The 16,277-nt window shown below is 26.2% G+C and overlaps 1 protein-coding gene across 1 annotated transcript; it reads right to left on the bottom strand.

Moving 5' to 3' along the window:
- Nucleotides 1-1,267: 1,267 nt before the first annotated feature.
- Nucleotides 1,268-6,398, bottom strand: LOC109797228 (ABC transporter G family member 15). The gene is made up of 10 exons (XM_020357193.3): nt 6,393-6,398; nt 5,547-5,790; nt 4,562-4,641; nt 3,974-4,435; nt 3,767-3,889; nt 3,564-3,689; nt 2,969-3,253; nt 2,603-2,875; nt 2,413-2,520; nt 1,268-2,297 (listed from the first exon to the last, which is right to left on the bottom strand). Exons 1-10 carry the CDS (start codon nt 6,396-6,398, stop codon nt 1,941-1,943), a joined length of 2,064 nt encoding a protein of 687 aa, XP_020212782.2. The 3' UTR covers nt 1,268-1,940.
- Nucleotides 6,399-16,277: the final 9,879 nt, after the last annotated feature.

Here is a 16,277-nt window from a genome sequence, read left to right as displayed (position 1 = left end):
AAGAAAGATATTTATTAATGATGAAAAAATATAGGCATAAAAGTGATATTATACAATTTATTATATATATATATATATATATATATATATATTTATTCATTTATTTATTGTACATATAACATTATTCTATACCAAAAGATGCTTAAGTTGAAAACACTCTACTATTGGTTAGTGGAAATCATTGTAAATATAAAATAGTACTTAATTATCAACTTTCAAATACTATGTGAACCATACTCATAAAAAAAAATTAATAATTTTAAAGGAACATGGTTGCCTTAGACACTTGTCTTTTAGTTGCCTTTGTAAAATAAAACATATTTGTTTTTACATGTTAATGATTATGAATTGAAGTGTGGATATCTTTAGAATAAAAAATATGATAATAAAATATTTTTTTTTGACAATATCTATACAAAAAAAATTAAAGTATAATTATAAAATCATTTATTTATTTAGCTGAGAAATATCACAAAATGAGATATTATTAGAAAAATAATTAAAATTTAAATATATTGAAATAAACTAAAACCCCATGAAGATGCATGTAAATGATCCTTTATGAATAAAACCAAATGGTAGCATTCGATTAGATGGTAATTGAATCATATAGCAAACTGTTGAATTGTTGAAAGATATTGTCTAAATTAAAGCAGGTGCGTATCACATGTCATAGATTGGTTTGGCATGTTAAGAGTTTACTTGAACATGTAGAAGAGGAGCATTCACCACCATTGAACTTCTTTCATTATTTCCTACTTAATTAATTGCAGTTGGTTTCCTGCGTAACTGTATAATTGTCAGAATAATAATTCTGAACCCTTCTAATATTCTTATATTTCTTTTGTATGATACTTAGTAAGAAGATTTGTATGAAATGGATATAATTAACGTGTATAATAAAAATTAGTAAACCTTACAAAATACTTAGTAATAATATTTTGTGGAAAAAGGAAGAATTTCGCCTTCTTCTGGTGAATATATAAAAGAATTTAGTCTTGATTTTTCATCAAAATATCAGGTCGACGAACCACAATTATCATTTCTTTAAATTATATTAAATCTAACCAACTTGTAAGTCTATTAATGTGCACTGTGATATAATAAATTAACATAAAATTCACCAAAGCATTAATATGGACAAATGCATTAATATTAAATAAACAAAATATCATTTAAGTTACTGTAACTGAAAACGTATAAATCAAAGTGTATGTTGTTGACACTTTGATATCTGAAAGTATAAAATTAAAAAAAAATAAAAAAAATTATTTACTTTAATCCAAAATTCAAAAAACAAAACATGAGATAATATTAATGTATATTTAGAAACTAAAATCACAACAAGTGAATACATTTGAGAATTTAAATGAAATAACTAAAACTTAATTTTCTTACTTTTAGAAAATAAAGTGTTAACAATATACCCTTTCAAGGATCCAAATAGTATTTATACACTAATATAAAAAATACTCTACAATTAGTAAAATTTTTATTTAAATAATATTTTAATTATTAATTAGTGTTAATTCGCATAAATTAATTAAATTTTATTCTTTAGTCAATATACTTTTCCTTTTATTTAATATATTTGATTTCAGTATGTCTATAAGTCTGTTTAGTAATTGATGATAAGGATAGTTTATAAATATTTTTTTCTTTAATTTACTAACCCAAACATTGTTGACGGGCGTACGGACAATACATTAGAAGACTTATTTTAATAAGCCTAAAATTCATTCAGACTAGTTTAGTAGTTTATAAATACATTTTTTCCTTAATACATGAAAGCATGCCTCGAATTATACTCATTATCGGGAAAGGAACTAATTCCATTTATATGCTTAATGAGATGTACTAATCAACAGATTTATATCAAAGATGCTTAGGGGTTGTTCATGTCAATTCTGACAGATGATTTACATAATCATATGAAAGTATTATATTGGAAGGTTTGGGGACATAAGACCCTCTTGAGACGATAATGGATGCTGAGCTTGTTTCCTGTTAGAGATAGAAAGCTTGTTATTGGATAAACATCTTTCTGCAAGGTGTATACTTTTCTTGGCATAAAACCACAGCTTTGGCGATTTAGATATTTTGACAAACCGAAGCACCAAATACAGAACCAATCTGTGAACTAATAATACGGTTACCAATGCTGTTAAGTCCCACCATTTGCCATGATCCAATGGAACCCCAAACACAGTTGATAGCACCGTTTCTCCACTAACTTTGGGACCTCCAGGCAGCAAAGGATCAAATTCAACCCCTAACATGTCATTCTTGTATTGTCCCTGTACTTGAAAACAACATGAAAGGTATTATAGAAAGCACAATGTCATGTTATGTCCTAGTGTATTCTTAATTATACTAGTTTTGATTTAATTCCCAAAAGACTTAACATTGTACCTGCACTGCCCAAGAAGCAAAACTGAGGTAGGACATGGGATAGCGCCAAAAGAACTTTGGAAGTTCAGGTAATGATCTGAATATTTGGGAGGGCATCATCATGAAAATCTGAAATCACAATCAAATAAATTTATAATGAAATTTCAATAAATGTTATTAGTTCAGGAGCTGAGAAAAATGGGTTGCTTACAATGACACCAGTTCCTATTCCTATGCCCATCAGCACATTGGGGACCAATGAGGCTACAATCATGATGCAGCACTCAACAACAGATAAGCAGCATAATAAGTTGATGCAGAAAAATGCACAATTTGATAAACCTGGATGAAATTGCACCATGAAGTAGATGATTATTCCGGAGGAGAGAGATATTAGAACAAGGAAAGGGAATGATGATATCATGTTTGATACTACAAATACAGCCTCTCCATAATGCCCTTTCGACCTTTCACCATAGAACACCTGATTTTTATTGTATTGTATTGTATCAGATACAAAGCAGAATTTTTAGTATGAATTTTGTATCTTTTTGAGTAAAAGGAAGCATTATTTTACCTTCAATTCTTCAATGAAAAATGGTAATCCCCCACATGACAAACAAATCATGAAGCCATAGATGAAGGAAACACACTTTCCTCTCGCCAAGATTGAGTTGTTGCCAGTGCCAATATGATAAAAGAGGGTGCCAACAGTGACTCCTACCATAATGTAGAATATTATCCTCAGCCAGTAGTAACCAATGTCTCTAGTCATATTTAGGAAAGAACGCTTGGTCAATGCACACAATTGCTTCCTCCATGTGGTGCTGCTACCTCTGTTGGGCCTAATTTCTTGCTCTTCCTACACGTTTGCATCTCTAAGATCAGAAAGATATAGAACAAGTTGTTTAATGAATATAAGACAAGGGAAAATATAGTATTTTTCTAAATGGTATGTTGCTCAAAATGGATTCATGAGTTTTTCAAATTTTATCCAAAGAATGTCTAACTCAGGATTTTGGAAGAAACATAATGTTTCTATGCTTTATCTCGTCTTGTAATCGGAAAACTGGTTTTCAGAAGCAGATAAATACAAGACGAACGAAGATAGGATTTGCATTAAGAAAGAAACTTCAGGTATGAATGGTAAAAACTGACTAACAAATTATTACATTGGGTTTGAGATGTTGAATTTTTCTCCTTGCATCGATTATTAGCTTTGAATTTTTGTAACTCTCAATGAGTGTCCTTCTGATCTCTGATGTTCTCATTCCCATTGTTGAATTTGATGTTGTTGCCTGTCAATGAGGACATTAAAATTCAAATTCAAAAGCATTGTCAATTGAAAAAAGAATGGCTCCAATATCAAACATACCAAACTTAATTGTGTTCTCTGTAGCGTTTCAGCAATCAAGTCAAAGTCCAAATTAATACACAAAAGGAAATGATCTGAAGGATTTCTTCTGGTAGGACAGGGAAACCCTGCATCGGCAAAAAACTTTTTCCATACTTTAATTAGAGACTAAAAATTTTCAGCTAATTTTATGAACTTTGACTTTGTAGTGAAAGTCAAAGTGTTTACCTTTAGAGCCATTTTTGCTTCTCCAAAATAAAGAGTTTCCCCACTTGAGAGCAAAAGCAAATCATCAAACAAATCAAAAATCTCACTACTTGGTTGGTGAATGGAACAGATAACAATCTTTCCATTGCGAGCAATGTGGCATAGAGCTTGAACCACATAGAAAGCAGAGGCACTATCAAGTCCACTAGTAGGTTCATCAAGAAGTAAGACATGGGGTTGTGTTAAAATCTCAAGGCCAATGCTAAGTCTCTTCTTTTCACCATTACTAATACCACGAGAATGCCAATTTCCAATCCTATTATGTGCACATTCTTCCAAACCCATTTCCATAATGGTTTCTTCAACCACTTTGTTTATCTCTTCTTTGGTCATTTTAGAAGGAAGCCTCATGTTCGCAGAGTATGTGAGGGTCTCTTTCACACTCAAAGTTCCCAAGAAAAGTTCCTCTTGAGCCACGTACGACTGAAAATTCAAGAAATATATATGCACACATGGCCACACATGTCATGACTCATGCGGATATTTTAAAGCAAACAAATAGAAAGGACAATTAATTAGTACCATATTAGCATCATCTCATTGTCTTACCACTTCTCTTGAATACAAGCTTTGCTTCTTTCCATTGATTAGAATGTTTCCTGTTACTGCAACATTTGGAGAAAGTTTTCCTGTAAAAAAAAAAAAACACGTGAACACGTAATTGTCGGTCACCAATAACACTTGTAGCACATTAGAAGAATTGTCTGATGGCACGAAATTACATATAATCTAAATTAAAGGAAGCAAAAATATAATTAAGTAGAAAATATTTCTATTAAAGCAGTTTAATTATAATGCATTATTTCAACCATATATATTTTTAGCTCCACTTCCTCTTTAAAGGAAAAAAATATGATTCAAATACATTTTTTAAAATTAACACTTAACACAAATGATACCGGATGTGGTCTAGATTTATGATTTTCATGATACGAGTTTAACATTCATGGGATCATAAAATTTTATTTTGTTAGATATATCTACTTTAAAAAGATTTTTTTTTTATGTGAAAGATGAAAATTCTTCAAACACACTTTTGTTGAGTTTTAATTTGCAAATAAAATCTTAAATTAAACTAAACATTACTATTTATTAAGCTTCAACTAATCATCAAGTAGATAATTATGTTTCATGTAAGGATTCCAATAAATCTTAAGCGACATGGATGTAAGATTTAGATATGTCTTTTATGTATGTTGAGTATAAATCTTATCATAAAAAATAAGTTTGAATTAAATAACTATAAACATATACATGAATAATTAATATTGAAAATTATTTAAAAATCACACGATCGATGATTTAAATGAATCACATGCATATATCTGTATTCTGTATGTTGTTCTAACCCTCTCAGCTATTTAATTTATGCACATTTTGAGCATAAACTAAATGAAGAATCCATTGTATATATAACAGATGGTGATAGAAAAGTCCATGAATATTTGTGAAAAGCAAGAGTGAGTTTTCATGAAGTTGGAAAGCTATATATATATATAGATGCATGTGTATATATGTGGAAAGAGAGAAAAACCAGTGAAAGAGTCAAGGAAGGTGGTTTTGCCACAGCCAGAAGGACCCATGACAGCCATAATCGTAGCAGGTTCAGCAAAACCAGTGATTCCATTGAGCAACTTCTTCTTGTGTTCTCCAAAACTAGCATCTCTGAGTTCAACTGTAACATTTTCCCATATCATCACCATAGTTTCTTCTTGTATTTGTGAGTGATGATATTTTCTTCTCACATATCCGTAGGTGTGTGCTGCGCTTTCACTACTCTTATAGAGAGCTTGAGCTTGTACGTATCACCTAGCTCTACTTCCAAAAATAATTAACATAAAAGCGACACATTGCTCGATTCACATCCAACGGTTCAAAGGAAAAATAAAATGCTAACATATATATTGCTGATTAAATTAATCTACAAGTATTTATATCTTTTTAACTTTTTAATTAATTTTTATAATTAAAACTATTTTTAATAGTCCCTGTATTTTAAAATTTTGTAATTAAATACTTATAATATATTAATATCGTTATAACTCTGTTAATTTAAATAAAGAACTTATTTGTATTTTTATCCTTCAAGTTTTAATTATGTGACCCGAACTATTTTGTCGTTTATAATCAAATTATTTTTTCGATTTAGAAATTAACAAAGTGTTGAATGTGATATAACTATACATACATGTACTATTATTAAATTATATAATATTAATATTTTAAAAACAGTAATATTAAAATTAATATTGATAAATAGAAATTAATAGTATATACTTATCAGCATAAATGGGAAACTCCCAACCTTAGAGTTGACAAATGTGTGTATATTTGTGAAAAAAAATGTGTGCATATCAATTAATATATATTAATAATAAACCTCCATACATAAACATAAATACATTAGATGGTTAATTGAAAATATATTATATAAATATAATATTTTAGTATATATATATATATATATATATATATATATATATATATATATATACTTCTACAAACCCTATATATATATATCATTACATCCATAATAAAATTTTATTTCAATCACTTCTACATATTATAAATATATTAGAAAATAACTAATAAAAATATTTGATATAACTTTTTTAAAATATAAATAAATTTTTACAATGACGATAATATCTTATTTCAATCATTAAAATATGTAAAGAAAAAATAAAAATTAAAACAATACAGTTTTATAAGAGAGAAAATTAATTAAAATAGAATGGTAAAGTTAAACTTAAGATATATAATATTTAAAACACTTAATTAAACATATTGATTAGACTTTAAAATCAAGGATTTAATATTATTGTTAGTTTAAAAACTTCTATACCATCGATTAAATTATAAAAATACTAATGATACGATTTTTAAGATAATTATAAATATTTATAGCTTTTTTATCTATAAAATTTTTCAATGATGATAATACAATTCAAAATTAAATTAAATTATAAATTATTAATGATATGATTTTTAAGATAATTATAAATATTTATATTTTTTATTTATAAAAATGTCATTGACGATAACATGATTTAAACTTAAAATTTTGTGATACTATAGTAACTTTAATTATTATATCAATTTTAGTGGTTTCTCTTACATGATAACTTTTTTATTTATTTATTTATTTTAATAATTTCTCATACATGATAATTTAAATGATTAAAATTATTTTACGGCATAGTATATTTGACCCAACCCAATTTGAGATTTATTTGGATGAGTTTGATTTTAAAGTTAAACATGTATTACTTGGATGAACTTGATCTGTTTTAGGTTATCTCAACTCAATTTAATGTCATATATTTTTTTAAAAAGCATAATTTTTTAAACAGTTGTGTATTAATAATGAAATTTTTTATTTGATAAAATAATATTTTGTATAATATTATATTAATTTATTTTAAAATATACTATACAATATATGTTTATTTTAAATTTGGCACTTCTTTTGTTCAATAATTTAATCATATACATAACATCAATATTGATATATTACATTAAAACATTAATTTGATCATTTAGTAGTCTTGTTCCATATATTTTAAATCATAATTGAATCAAATTTAAATTCAAATAAATAATTCGATTTATATTTTAAAAATAAATTGGTGTTGCTTCTTAATATAAGTAGAAAATTATTTTTTTTATAGTTAAAATACTTTTTTAGTCTATGTAATTTTACTAGTAAAAAAAAAGTCTATGTAATTTTATTTATTTTATCTTTTGGTCCTATAATGTAAAATAGACATTTTTTGTCTTTATATTTATCTTTTTTTTTCAATCATTTTTAGATCCTATAATTTAAGATAGTTTTTTTTAGTCCTAACTAACAGTTTTTTAATCATTTTAATCTCTATCATTTTTTTTAATAATGTTGTCTGTGTTTATATTGATATGATATAGGTCTTTAATTTTTTGAGGATAAAAATTAATGACCTAGACTGAAATAATTAAAAAACTGTAAGTATAAAAACTAAAAATATTTATCTTAGACTATGTGGACCAAAAGAGATTGAAAAAAATAAGTATAAAAACTAAAAATATTTATTTGAAACTATAGAGACTAAAAAATAAAATAAGTAAAATTATAGAGACTAAAAAATATTTTTTTTTAAATTAACAAACATAAAAAATGCTTTTTTTATTAAAAAAACCATTTTTCTAAAAAAATAAATTAAACAAGGCTTAAATAAGTTTAATATGATGTTCTTACTAATAAAATTACGAGTAGGTAAATTTTATACGGAAATATTTAACATGTTCTCTTACAAAATTTGAATATAAAGACTAAAATAATTTTTAAAAAAAGTTATAGATACTAAAAAATATATTTTAAATTAAAAAATTTAAAATAAATTTACCTTAAATTTAAGAGACTAAAAATTTGTTCAAACAAAAATAAACTTGTGTCAAAGAAACAAGTCAACTAGAGAGATATGGGTAACAACCCATAAAATTTTAGTAATATACCTAAGTCAACTACTATATATTTTATTGAAAATATATCAATTTAGTCTTATATTTTTTTTAATAATTTATTAACATACTTGAGGGGTTTTAGCATGATTTTTGAGTCTTCTTGAATTTTTTTTAAAACACTTGTTAAAAAGAAGAAAAAAATATAATTATTTTTTTTATAAGTTAAAATTAACTTATCACAAATTAAAATTAATTTATGCATAAAAAATGTGTAAAAATTCTATCCAAGTAATTTTTCTAAAATTTTATTTTAGTTTTAATTTATATAGAAATTTATTTCAAAAAAATTTCTTTTTCTTTTTCTATAAGTACTTTTGAAAAAACTTATCCAAACATACTTTTAAAACATTAAAACTACTCACATGGTTTCATAAGGATTACTTATATCATGGTGTAATATATATATATATATATATATATATATATATATATATATATATATATATATATATATATTTCAAAGATTAAATTAGTAGTTTAGTCTATTTATATGTATAATTATGATCTAAAAATATGAGAGGTTAAAGATGTTTTTATTTCCTTAAAGAAAATCAAATTTATTTATTATTAATAAAAATAAAATGAATAGTTTTGTTCATATATTTTAAAATATTTAAATTTTAGAATTAAAACTGTTTTCCCTGTATAAAAAAAATAAAGTTTTAAAATTTCATAAAATATAAAAACTAAAATTAGTGTTTTAAAAGTTAGGAAAAAATAAAATTTAGAATATTTTCCAGAAGTAAAAACACCATTAATCCAAATATCAATTAATTTAGTTTTAGGTAATTGTTTATTCGTTTACTTATCTTTAAAAAAATAATTTTAAGTGTAAAATGAATTTTCAAAATTAATTTATAGCTAACATAATATTAGGTAATTTTATGTTAGGTTAAAAAAACTATATTAAATTTTTATTATTCAAGCACAAGTAAATTTAATTTATAAAATCAATTTTATAAATGCTCATTCAAGAACATGAAATAGAAGAGAAAAAGTGAATAAAATTACTTTTACAAAATCAATTTCAATTAAAATTGATTTTAAAGTTAAGGAATTTATATTTAAATTTTTTCCGGAAGATAACTTAATAATAAGATTTAGTCTAAAATTTCTTCCATCTATGTTTCGTATGTGTAAGTATTTGAATAGTAAAATTTAAGATGATGAGAATAAATGAAACACACACATGAATGGGATATTCGTTGTCAAGCTATTTATAGCTATTTAAAAGCAACGTTTCATTTTAATGAAAGGATATGTAAAAGGAAGTGATTAATTGTAAGACTTAATCATTCATACACTGTTAATATAAAATTTTTTTATATTGGTAATTAATTATATCTTTTAAATTATTTTATTTTATTTTTATTTTATTAGATAAGCAAGTGACATGATACTATTAAAAGATATGATTGGTTGTTAATGTAAAAAAACTTTACACTAACAGTTATAGGTGATTAACTCTAATTGTAAATGATCATTCTTCTCTCTTTCATCTAAAATTTATTGCCACCAATGGCGTTGGAAGCCAAATGAGAGAGGAGGGTATGTAGATAATGAAAGGACGTTGATGTCCACCGTTTTCTCTATCTAAATATTTTTATGACCAAACTCATACAAATACAAATAGGACATAAAAAAATAAGAGTTAATCATTTATACACGGTTAGTGTAAAGTTTTTTACACTGGAAACCAATCATATCTTTTAAAGTTGATTATTTTATTATTATTTCATTAAATAAGTAACTGACATGACACTATTGAAAGATATGATTGGTTGCCAGTGTAAATTTTTTTTATACTAACAGTGTATAGGTGATTAACTAAAAAAATAATGACTAATCCAACATGGAGACCAATAGAAATCATTGACATCATGGAGACTAGTGATGTATTGACATTATCTCCAAAGATAATAAATGGAGTAGACTAGATTTAAAGGAAGAAAGTATAAGTTCTTATTAAATTTTGGATAATTTTATTAATTTATTTTCTTTTTGTATGTGTCTATTTTTTTGATAAATAATTTATTTATTTTTATTTTGTTTTTAGTCGAGTAATTTATGAAATTTATTCCTATATTATAGTTTTATGTTGATGTGTAATTAGTAATTTAGAGGAGGTGTAACTAATTAAAATTATATTAGACTTTTAGTGGCTGGATAGTCCAAACTTTTTATTGGTCTTGGTTTGTGATGTCTACTTATGCAACAAAGTGGTTTGAAAGCTTACTTAAATATCTAAGTTGCAAATTAAGTTACATAACTTTTGATAGTAATGTGTCAACAACTTTTTTAAGTAACTGTTAGCTTGTTAAATATAATGATTATGTTAAGTAGTTGGAATTAATTTAAATTAACTTATATTATTCTTAAATTAAGGTTAACTTATCTTGCTTCATAAGCTTTTAGACATTTAATTAAAGTTAGTTAGCTTAAATTTTATATAACTAACCTTAGTTATATTTAACCATGGTTAGTCTAACTTGCATCATAAGTCAATCAAACTTTATATAAAGTTTTTTCTTGTACATGGGTGATCACTTTTGGATGTAAATGAAAATAAACCTTTGAGTTTCTCTTCTAAAAGTCTTAGTTCTCTTCTTTGGAGAAATCTCCCTTAAAATCTTTTATCAAGGAATTCTTTCTTGTGACAAGATCAACACTTTTTGTATATTTTTTTTCCATAGAAAGAGGCGCACCTTCTCTTTTTCCACCATTTTTGGTTTGTTCTAAAGCTTGTTCATTTATTGAAGAAGATTGGGTACAACATGGAGACTAATGAAGGGACTCACCAACCATCTTTCTATTGGTTTTCATCATATTATACTCACTATCCTGCTTGTTCATCCAATGGTTTGTGATAAGTTATACTTATCACAAAATAATAGTAAAAAATGAAATAAAAAAATAAAATATCTCGACTCTATAATGAATTTTAAGCTAAAACTATAATGACATAAATGAAAAGAAATCAATGAAAAATCAAGTCAGACACACTTGAAAGTCAATCTAACTTGTTAATCAAATTAAAACCAATAGAAATCACCAAGATCATAGAGACTTAGGGTGTGTTTGTTTTGCCGTTATGTTAACATAACTAAAAAGCAACATACTACTTACTTTATTCTTTTTTTACTTTGAAAGGTGAAAAAAGTCAACCAGTATTGAACAATTTTTCAAACACACCCAATTTTTATGTTTGCAAAATCCTTGTTGAATCACGATATTTTCCTTAAATCTATGATGAGCCAAATTATTGAACCTCCATGAACACAATTGTCAACTCCTTCATCGAATCATGAATAGGGATGTTAAGACAAATTTATCTTTGTTCTTGTCTAGATTGAATATTTGATTGAGTTATCTATTTAAGTTTTAATTTGACTTCATCAAAGATTCAAAATAAGTGAAACTAGACTGAGTTAATATAATGTTTTAACACAATATATTAATATTAGCACTACATATATATAAATCGTAAAATAAAATGAATATAAACTTAAATTAAGATATTATATATATATATATATATTAAAATAATAAGAATACTATAAAATATTACCATATTATATAAAAATATTTTCTATTGAATAAAAAATTATTATGAATACACAACTATTCAAAATAAATATATTTTTAAAGGATCTTGTTAACCAATATCCTTGGGACACTAGTTAAAGAATTAATATAATTTTTTTTTATTAAAAATTGTAATAAGATTACATAAAAAAATGTGTAAATATATTTTTTAATAAAAACTTATTACTTTTATTCTTTAATCAGTGCTCTAATAGTACTTGCTAGCATTTTTTTTTTTTAAATGTGAGACATCAAATCAATTTGAGACAACACAGAACATAATACAAATCCGCTCTAAAAAATTTAAAGACGAATTTTAAAACTCAAATCTTCTTCAAATGGGCCCAATCAGTGTCATCTCCAGCTAGCTGAGATAAGATTTCTAGGGCCATAGATATGAATCATGCAAACGGAAAAAAAAATAAAATAAAAGAAGTGATCTCTGTTTTCTTAGAATGAGGAGAGCAGTGTGTAAAAATTTGCATCTGACATCATTTTGGTTTGAAAATAAAAAGATGAGTGACTTTCAAATTAATGGAAGTCAATGATCACTCCTTTCGGTTATCTCCCACGACTTTATAAACATCCAATATTTCATATTCTTTTAAGTGTTAACCTCCATTCTCATTCTTATACGTATATATATATACATAATGAATACCAAAAATATATTTATATTATATTTATTTTTGAATATAAAAATATTTTTTTTTATTATCTATAGTTTTTTTTATTAGATAGGGATTATAATTACACCGGTGTAACTTTTACTAAATATTACACCGTTTAATAACTTTATATTAATTGTTAATTTTGTAAATCCAATCGTTAGATTGAAAGTTCATATCACTTTATACATGTATATTAAATTTTGTTAAAATTGAATAACAACTTGAAGGTAATCAAAATATTCATATCTTAGGGTATTTTGAAATGAATATATTACGTCAATTTTGTTTTATAAAAATGTTCTGGCCAAAAGGTGGACTAGGGTTTCTTCCTAGGTTAAGCCTTAGAGCCAGAACATTCAAAAGTGTAATCTGCCGTCTTAACTCTAGGATTTTAGGTTTTATACTTTCTTGTTCACGGGCCTTATGGGCCCCGAGAATATAGGGATCTCTTTAGCCGTTCCAATCTAGAAAATATTTAGTGAGAAGGTGGGACCTCGCCATTGCTGAGTGTCCAATCGGATAATGACCGAGTAGGCCTTTATGGGTGAGTGAGATCGGTATCTGGTTGACGTGGCCCAAATCGGCCATATGCCGATTGACTCTAAGAGGCTGAGTCAGCCAATGTTACATTCGGGTGATCGCATGAAGGAAAATCAGGTCGTGAATCGGCCTAGGTAGTGCACGAGTTTATAGTCGGCCTCACACGCATAGTAGCCCTTATAATCCGAGATACCAATCGGTCTACGGCCGAGACGGTGATACCAATCGGCCTACGGCCGAGACGGTACACTTGCCTTCCAGCCTTGAGCCTATGAGGCGAAAAGGCTTAAGGTGTAGTCTTATAGTCCGTGATACCAATCTGCCTACGGCCGAGACGGTGATACCAATCGGCCTACGGCCGAGACAGTACAAAAAATGAAGTATCAATATAAAATTTTGTATATATGATCTAAGAGATATAAACTTTCAGTCTAACGGTTGGATTTACAAAATTCATATTTAATATAAAGTTATTGAGTAGTGTAATACTTAGTAAAAGTTACACCGGTATAATTATAACCCCTTTTATTATGTAATACTTATTTATATTTTACGAGATGGAGTCTTGAAAGCAACATAAATGAACATCCAAACGTTTATTTAAATGCAAGAAGCAAAATATATGAGGGTGAAGAATAGGCAATAAATGTTTTCGGTCAAGAAACAACATAATTACCTTTAATCCTTTAATCCTTTAATTAATCCAAGGACTGAAGATAGTGGTTAGGTAAAATCCTCTTTAACAGTATTTAAGGATTCGAGTTCTTCCCCTTGGGAAGTAGTAATTTCTTCTGATAGGACTAATTATTGGTCTTTCATTCACATTTTACATGATATGAATCCTCAACAATTTCAGAATTTAATTAGTTCCGGCGAACGAAGATTTTTACGTTTTAAAAGTAAATCTAACTTACAAAAGTGTATTTTAAGCATTTTGGGTTTAGGCCCTAAAACCCTATAAACAAATTTTGATCTTTGTTAGTATAAAAGAATTAATTTTAAGATATGTTCGGATACAAACAAGTCCTACACCGATAAAATAAGACAAGAAATAACATATAACACAAACATACTTTAATGATAGAGAAGCTTTTTGGGTAATTACCAAAAACAAAATTGTGAGGGCTTAGGTCTAAAGCAGACAATATCTCATTATTGTGGAGTATGTTTGTATAATAACCTCATAAAAATAACACTCATAAAATATCTCCTCAGACAAATATCATAAAATAACCCCATCAAGATATTGTTTTCCAATTATAATTTGAGTTGAGACCCTAAAATTCTAGAAACAATTTTTTTCTTTGTCATTATGGTTGATTAATAAATTTTAGGTAGGACAAAATTTAGACATAATTTCTTAAGTGTTGATGATGTTGCTCTCCAATCATAATTAAAGTTTTATTTTGATAATATATATTTATATTTTATGTAAATTTCATTAATACCGTATATATTTACACTTGCTATATATTAAAGTAAAACTTAAATGATTTACTATTAATTGTGATAGTTGCAAAATTATATAAAAAAAATAACAGAAAATTGAGAATATCAATCTTTTTAAGATATTTTTTAAATATTAAAATTGTAGTGATAATAAAAGAATGGAGTATTATATAGAAATTAGGGAAGATGATGATACAACTTAACTTCCTAATATTTTCTCCCATTTGGATGTACGAAAATCAACAAGTATGAGAGAAGGGTTGAAAAGTGAAAAGTGGTCGTAAAAGATGAATCATTTCTTATCATTGCGATCTTTGATTTGATTTCTTTTGTTGGCTTTTTCCCCCAACACAAGGGGTTGCCTCCTTTCTATTAATCAATGAAGGAATTCGTTAAAGCTTCATTCTATAGTTTTGTTTGCTACTTAAATAATTAATGGTCGTGGGCCAAACCAATTGCGGCAAAAAGCAAGCCTTGATTTATTCATTTGAAGTACCTTCCAATTTTTGCGTTGTTACGTGTGTTCTCTCATGTTAGATGTGAAATCAAACACTCCCGTTAAATAATTGATTTTTAGATAAGGTTTTTATTTTTATTTTTTATTTTATAGAATAGAAGTGTAATTAAGATTGTTATAAAATAATTATTGTATATCATAATATCAAACTAATGTTATTCTATTATATGAATGAAATCAATTCTTCTAAACAACTTTTTTCGCAAACTGAAGCATGAATTAGCTTTTAAAATTATTTAATAAATTTGTCATATGCTAAAATTTAAAATCATTATTTAATGAATCCTTGCTGGCAAGGTATCTATTAGATTGATTAGTCTTTGTCATTGTATGCATACACCTTGTGCTAAGAATCGGTACGATTTTAATAAAAAAATTGTTCGTATATATACTTTGTTACATGATCTTTTAATTTCACCAATAAAAAGAATTTTAGTGTGTTTGCATTAGTTAATCTGCGACCAATATTTCCTTTTTCGAAAATTTTCCTAGCAAACCTGTTTAATTCTAAAACTCAACTGAATAAATAAATTAAAATTTAATACATTATATAAGTTTGTTTAATTATTGATTATCACGTGAGATAATTTAGTAATTAACTTTTATAAGATGATTTAAAATTAATTAACGGAATAAATCTTGAAGACACCACCGTGTGAGAAATAAACTCAAATTATATAAATACTAGTAACGGAGAAAATGAAGTTTGTAGATAGAAAACGCAATTTTGCAAGTTCATGCATGTAAGGTACAAAGTGATATAGGGAGAGGGACAGAAAGCATGAAGGTGGTTTTGTATGAAAAAGCAAAAAAGACGTAACTTAATACTACCCAATAGGCTAATTAATTGTTATTATTATATATATAAAATTAAAGATTTGTGATTTGTGGATGTCAGAGTCAATATGATATTTTAGTGCACGCGAAATAAAGGACAGAACAGTCATATTTGAATGGAAGAAAAAGTTGGATCTGAAATAGCACAGAAAGTCAAATGAAGTCG

Source organism: Cajanus cajan, chromosome 6 (genome assembly GCF_000230855.2).
Source record: "Cajanus cajan strain Asha chromosome 6, NIPB_CcT2T_4, whole genome shotgun sequence".
Lineage (NCBI taxonomy): Eukaryota > Viridiplantae > Streptophyta > Magnoliopsida > Fabales > Fabaceae > Cajanus > Cajanus cajan.
The sequence above is the reverse complement of the archived record's forward strand: the minus strand, read 5'-3'. Positions and strand labels throughout refer to the sequence as shown.

Coding starts and splice junctions, on each gene's coding strand:
- LOC109797228 (XM_020357193.3), bottom strand. Junction 4,436..4,561: donor GCTTGTATTCAAGAGAAGTG/GTAAGACAATGA, acceptor TTGAATTTTCAG/TCGTACGTGGCTCAAGAGGA. Junction 3,254..3,563: donor TTCAACATCTCAAACCCAAT/GTAATAATTTGT, acceptor GCAAACGTGTAG/GAAGAGCAAGAAATTAGGCC.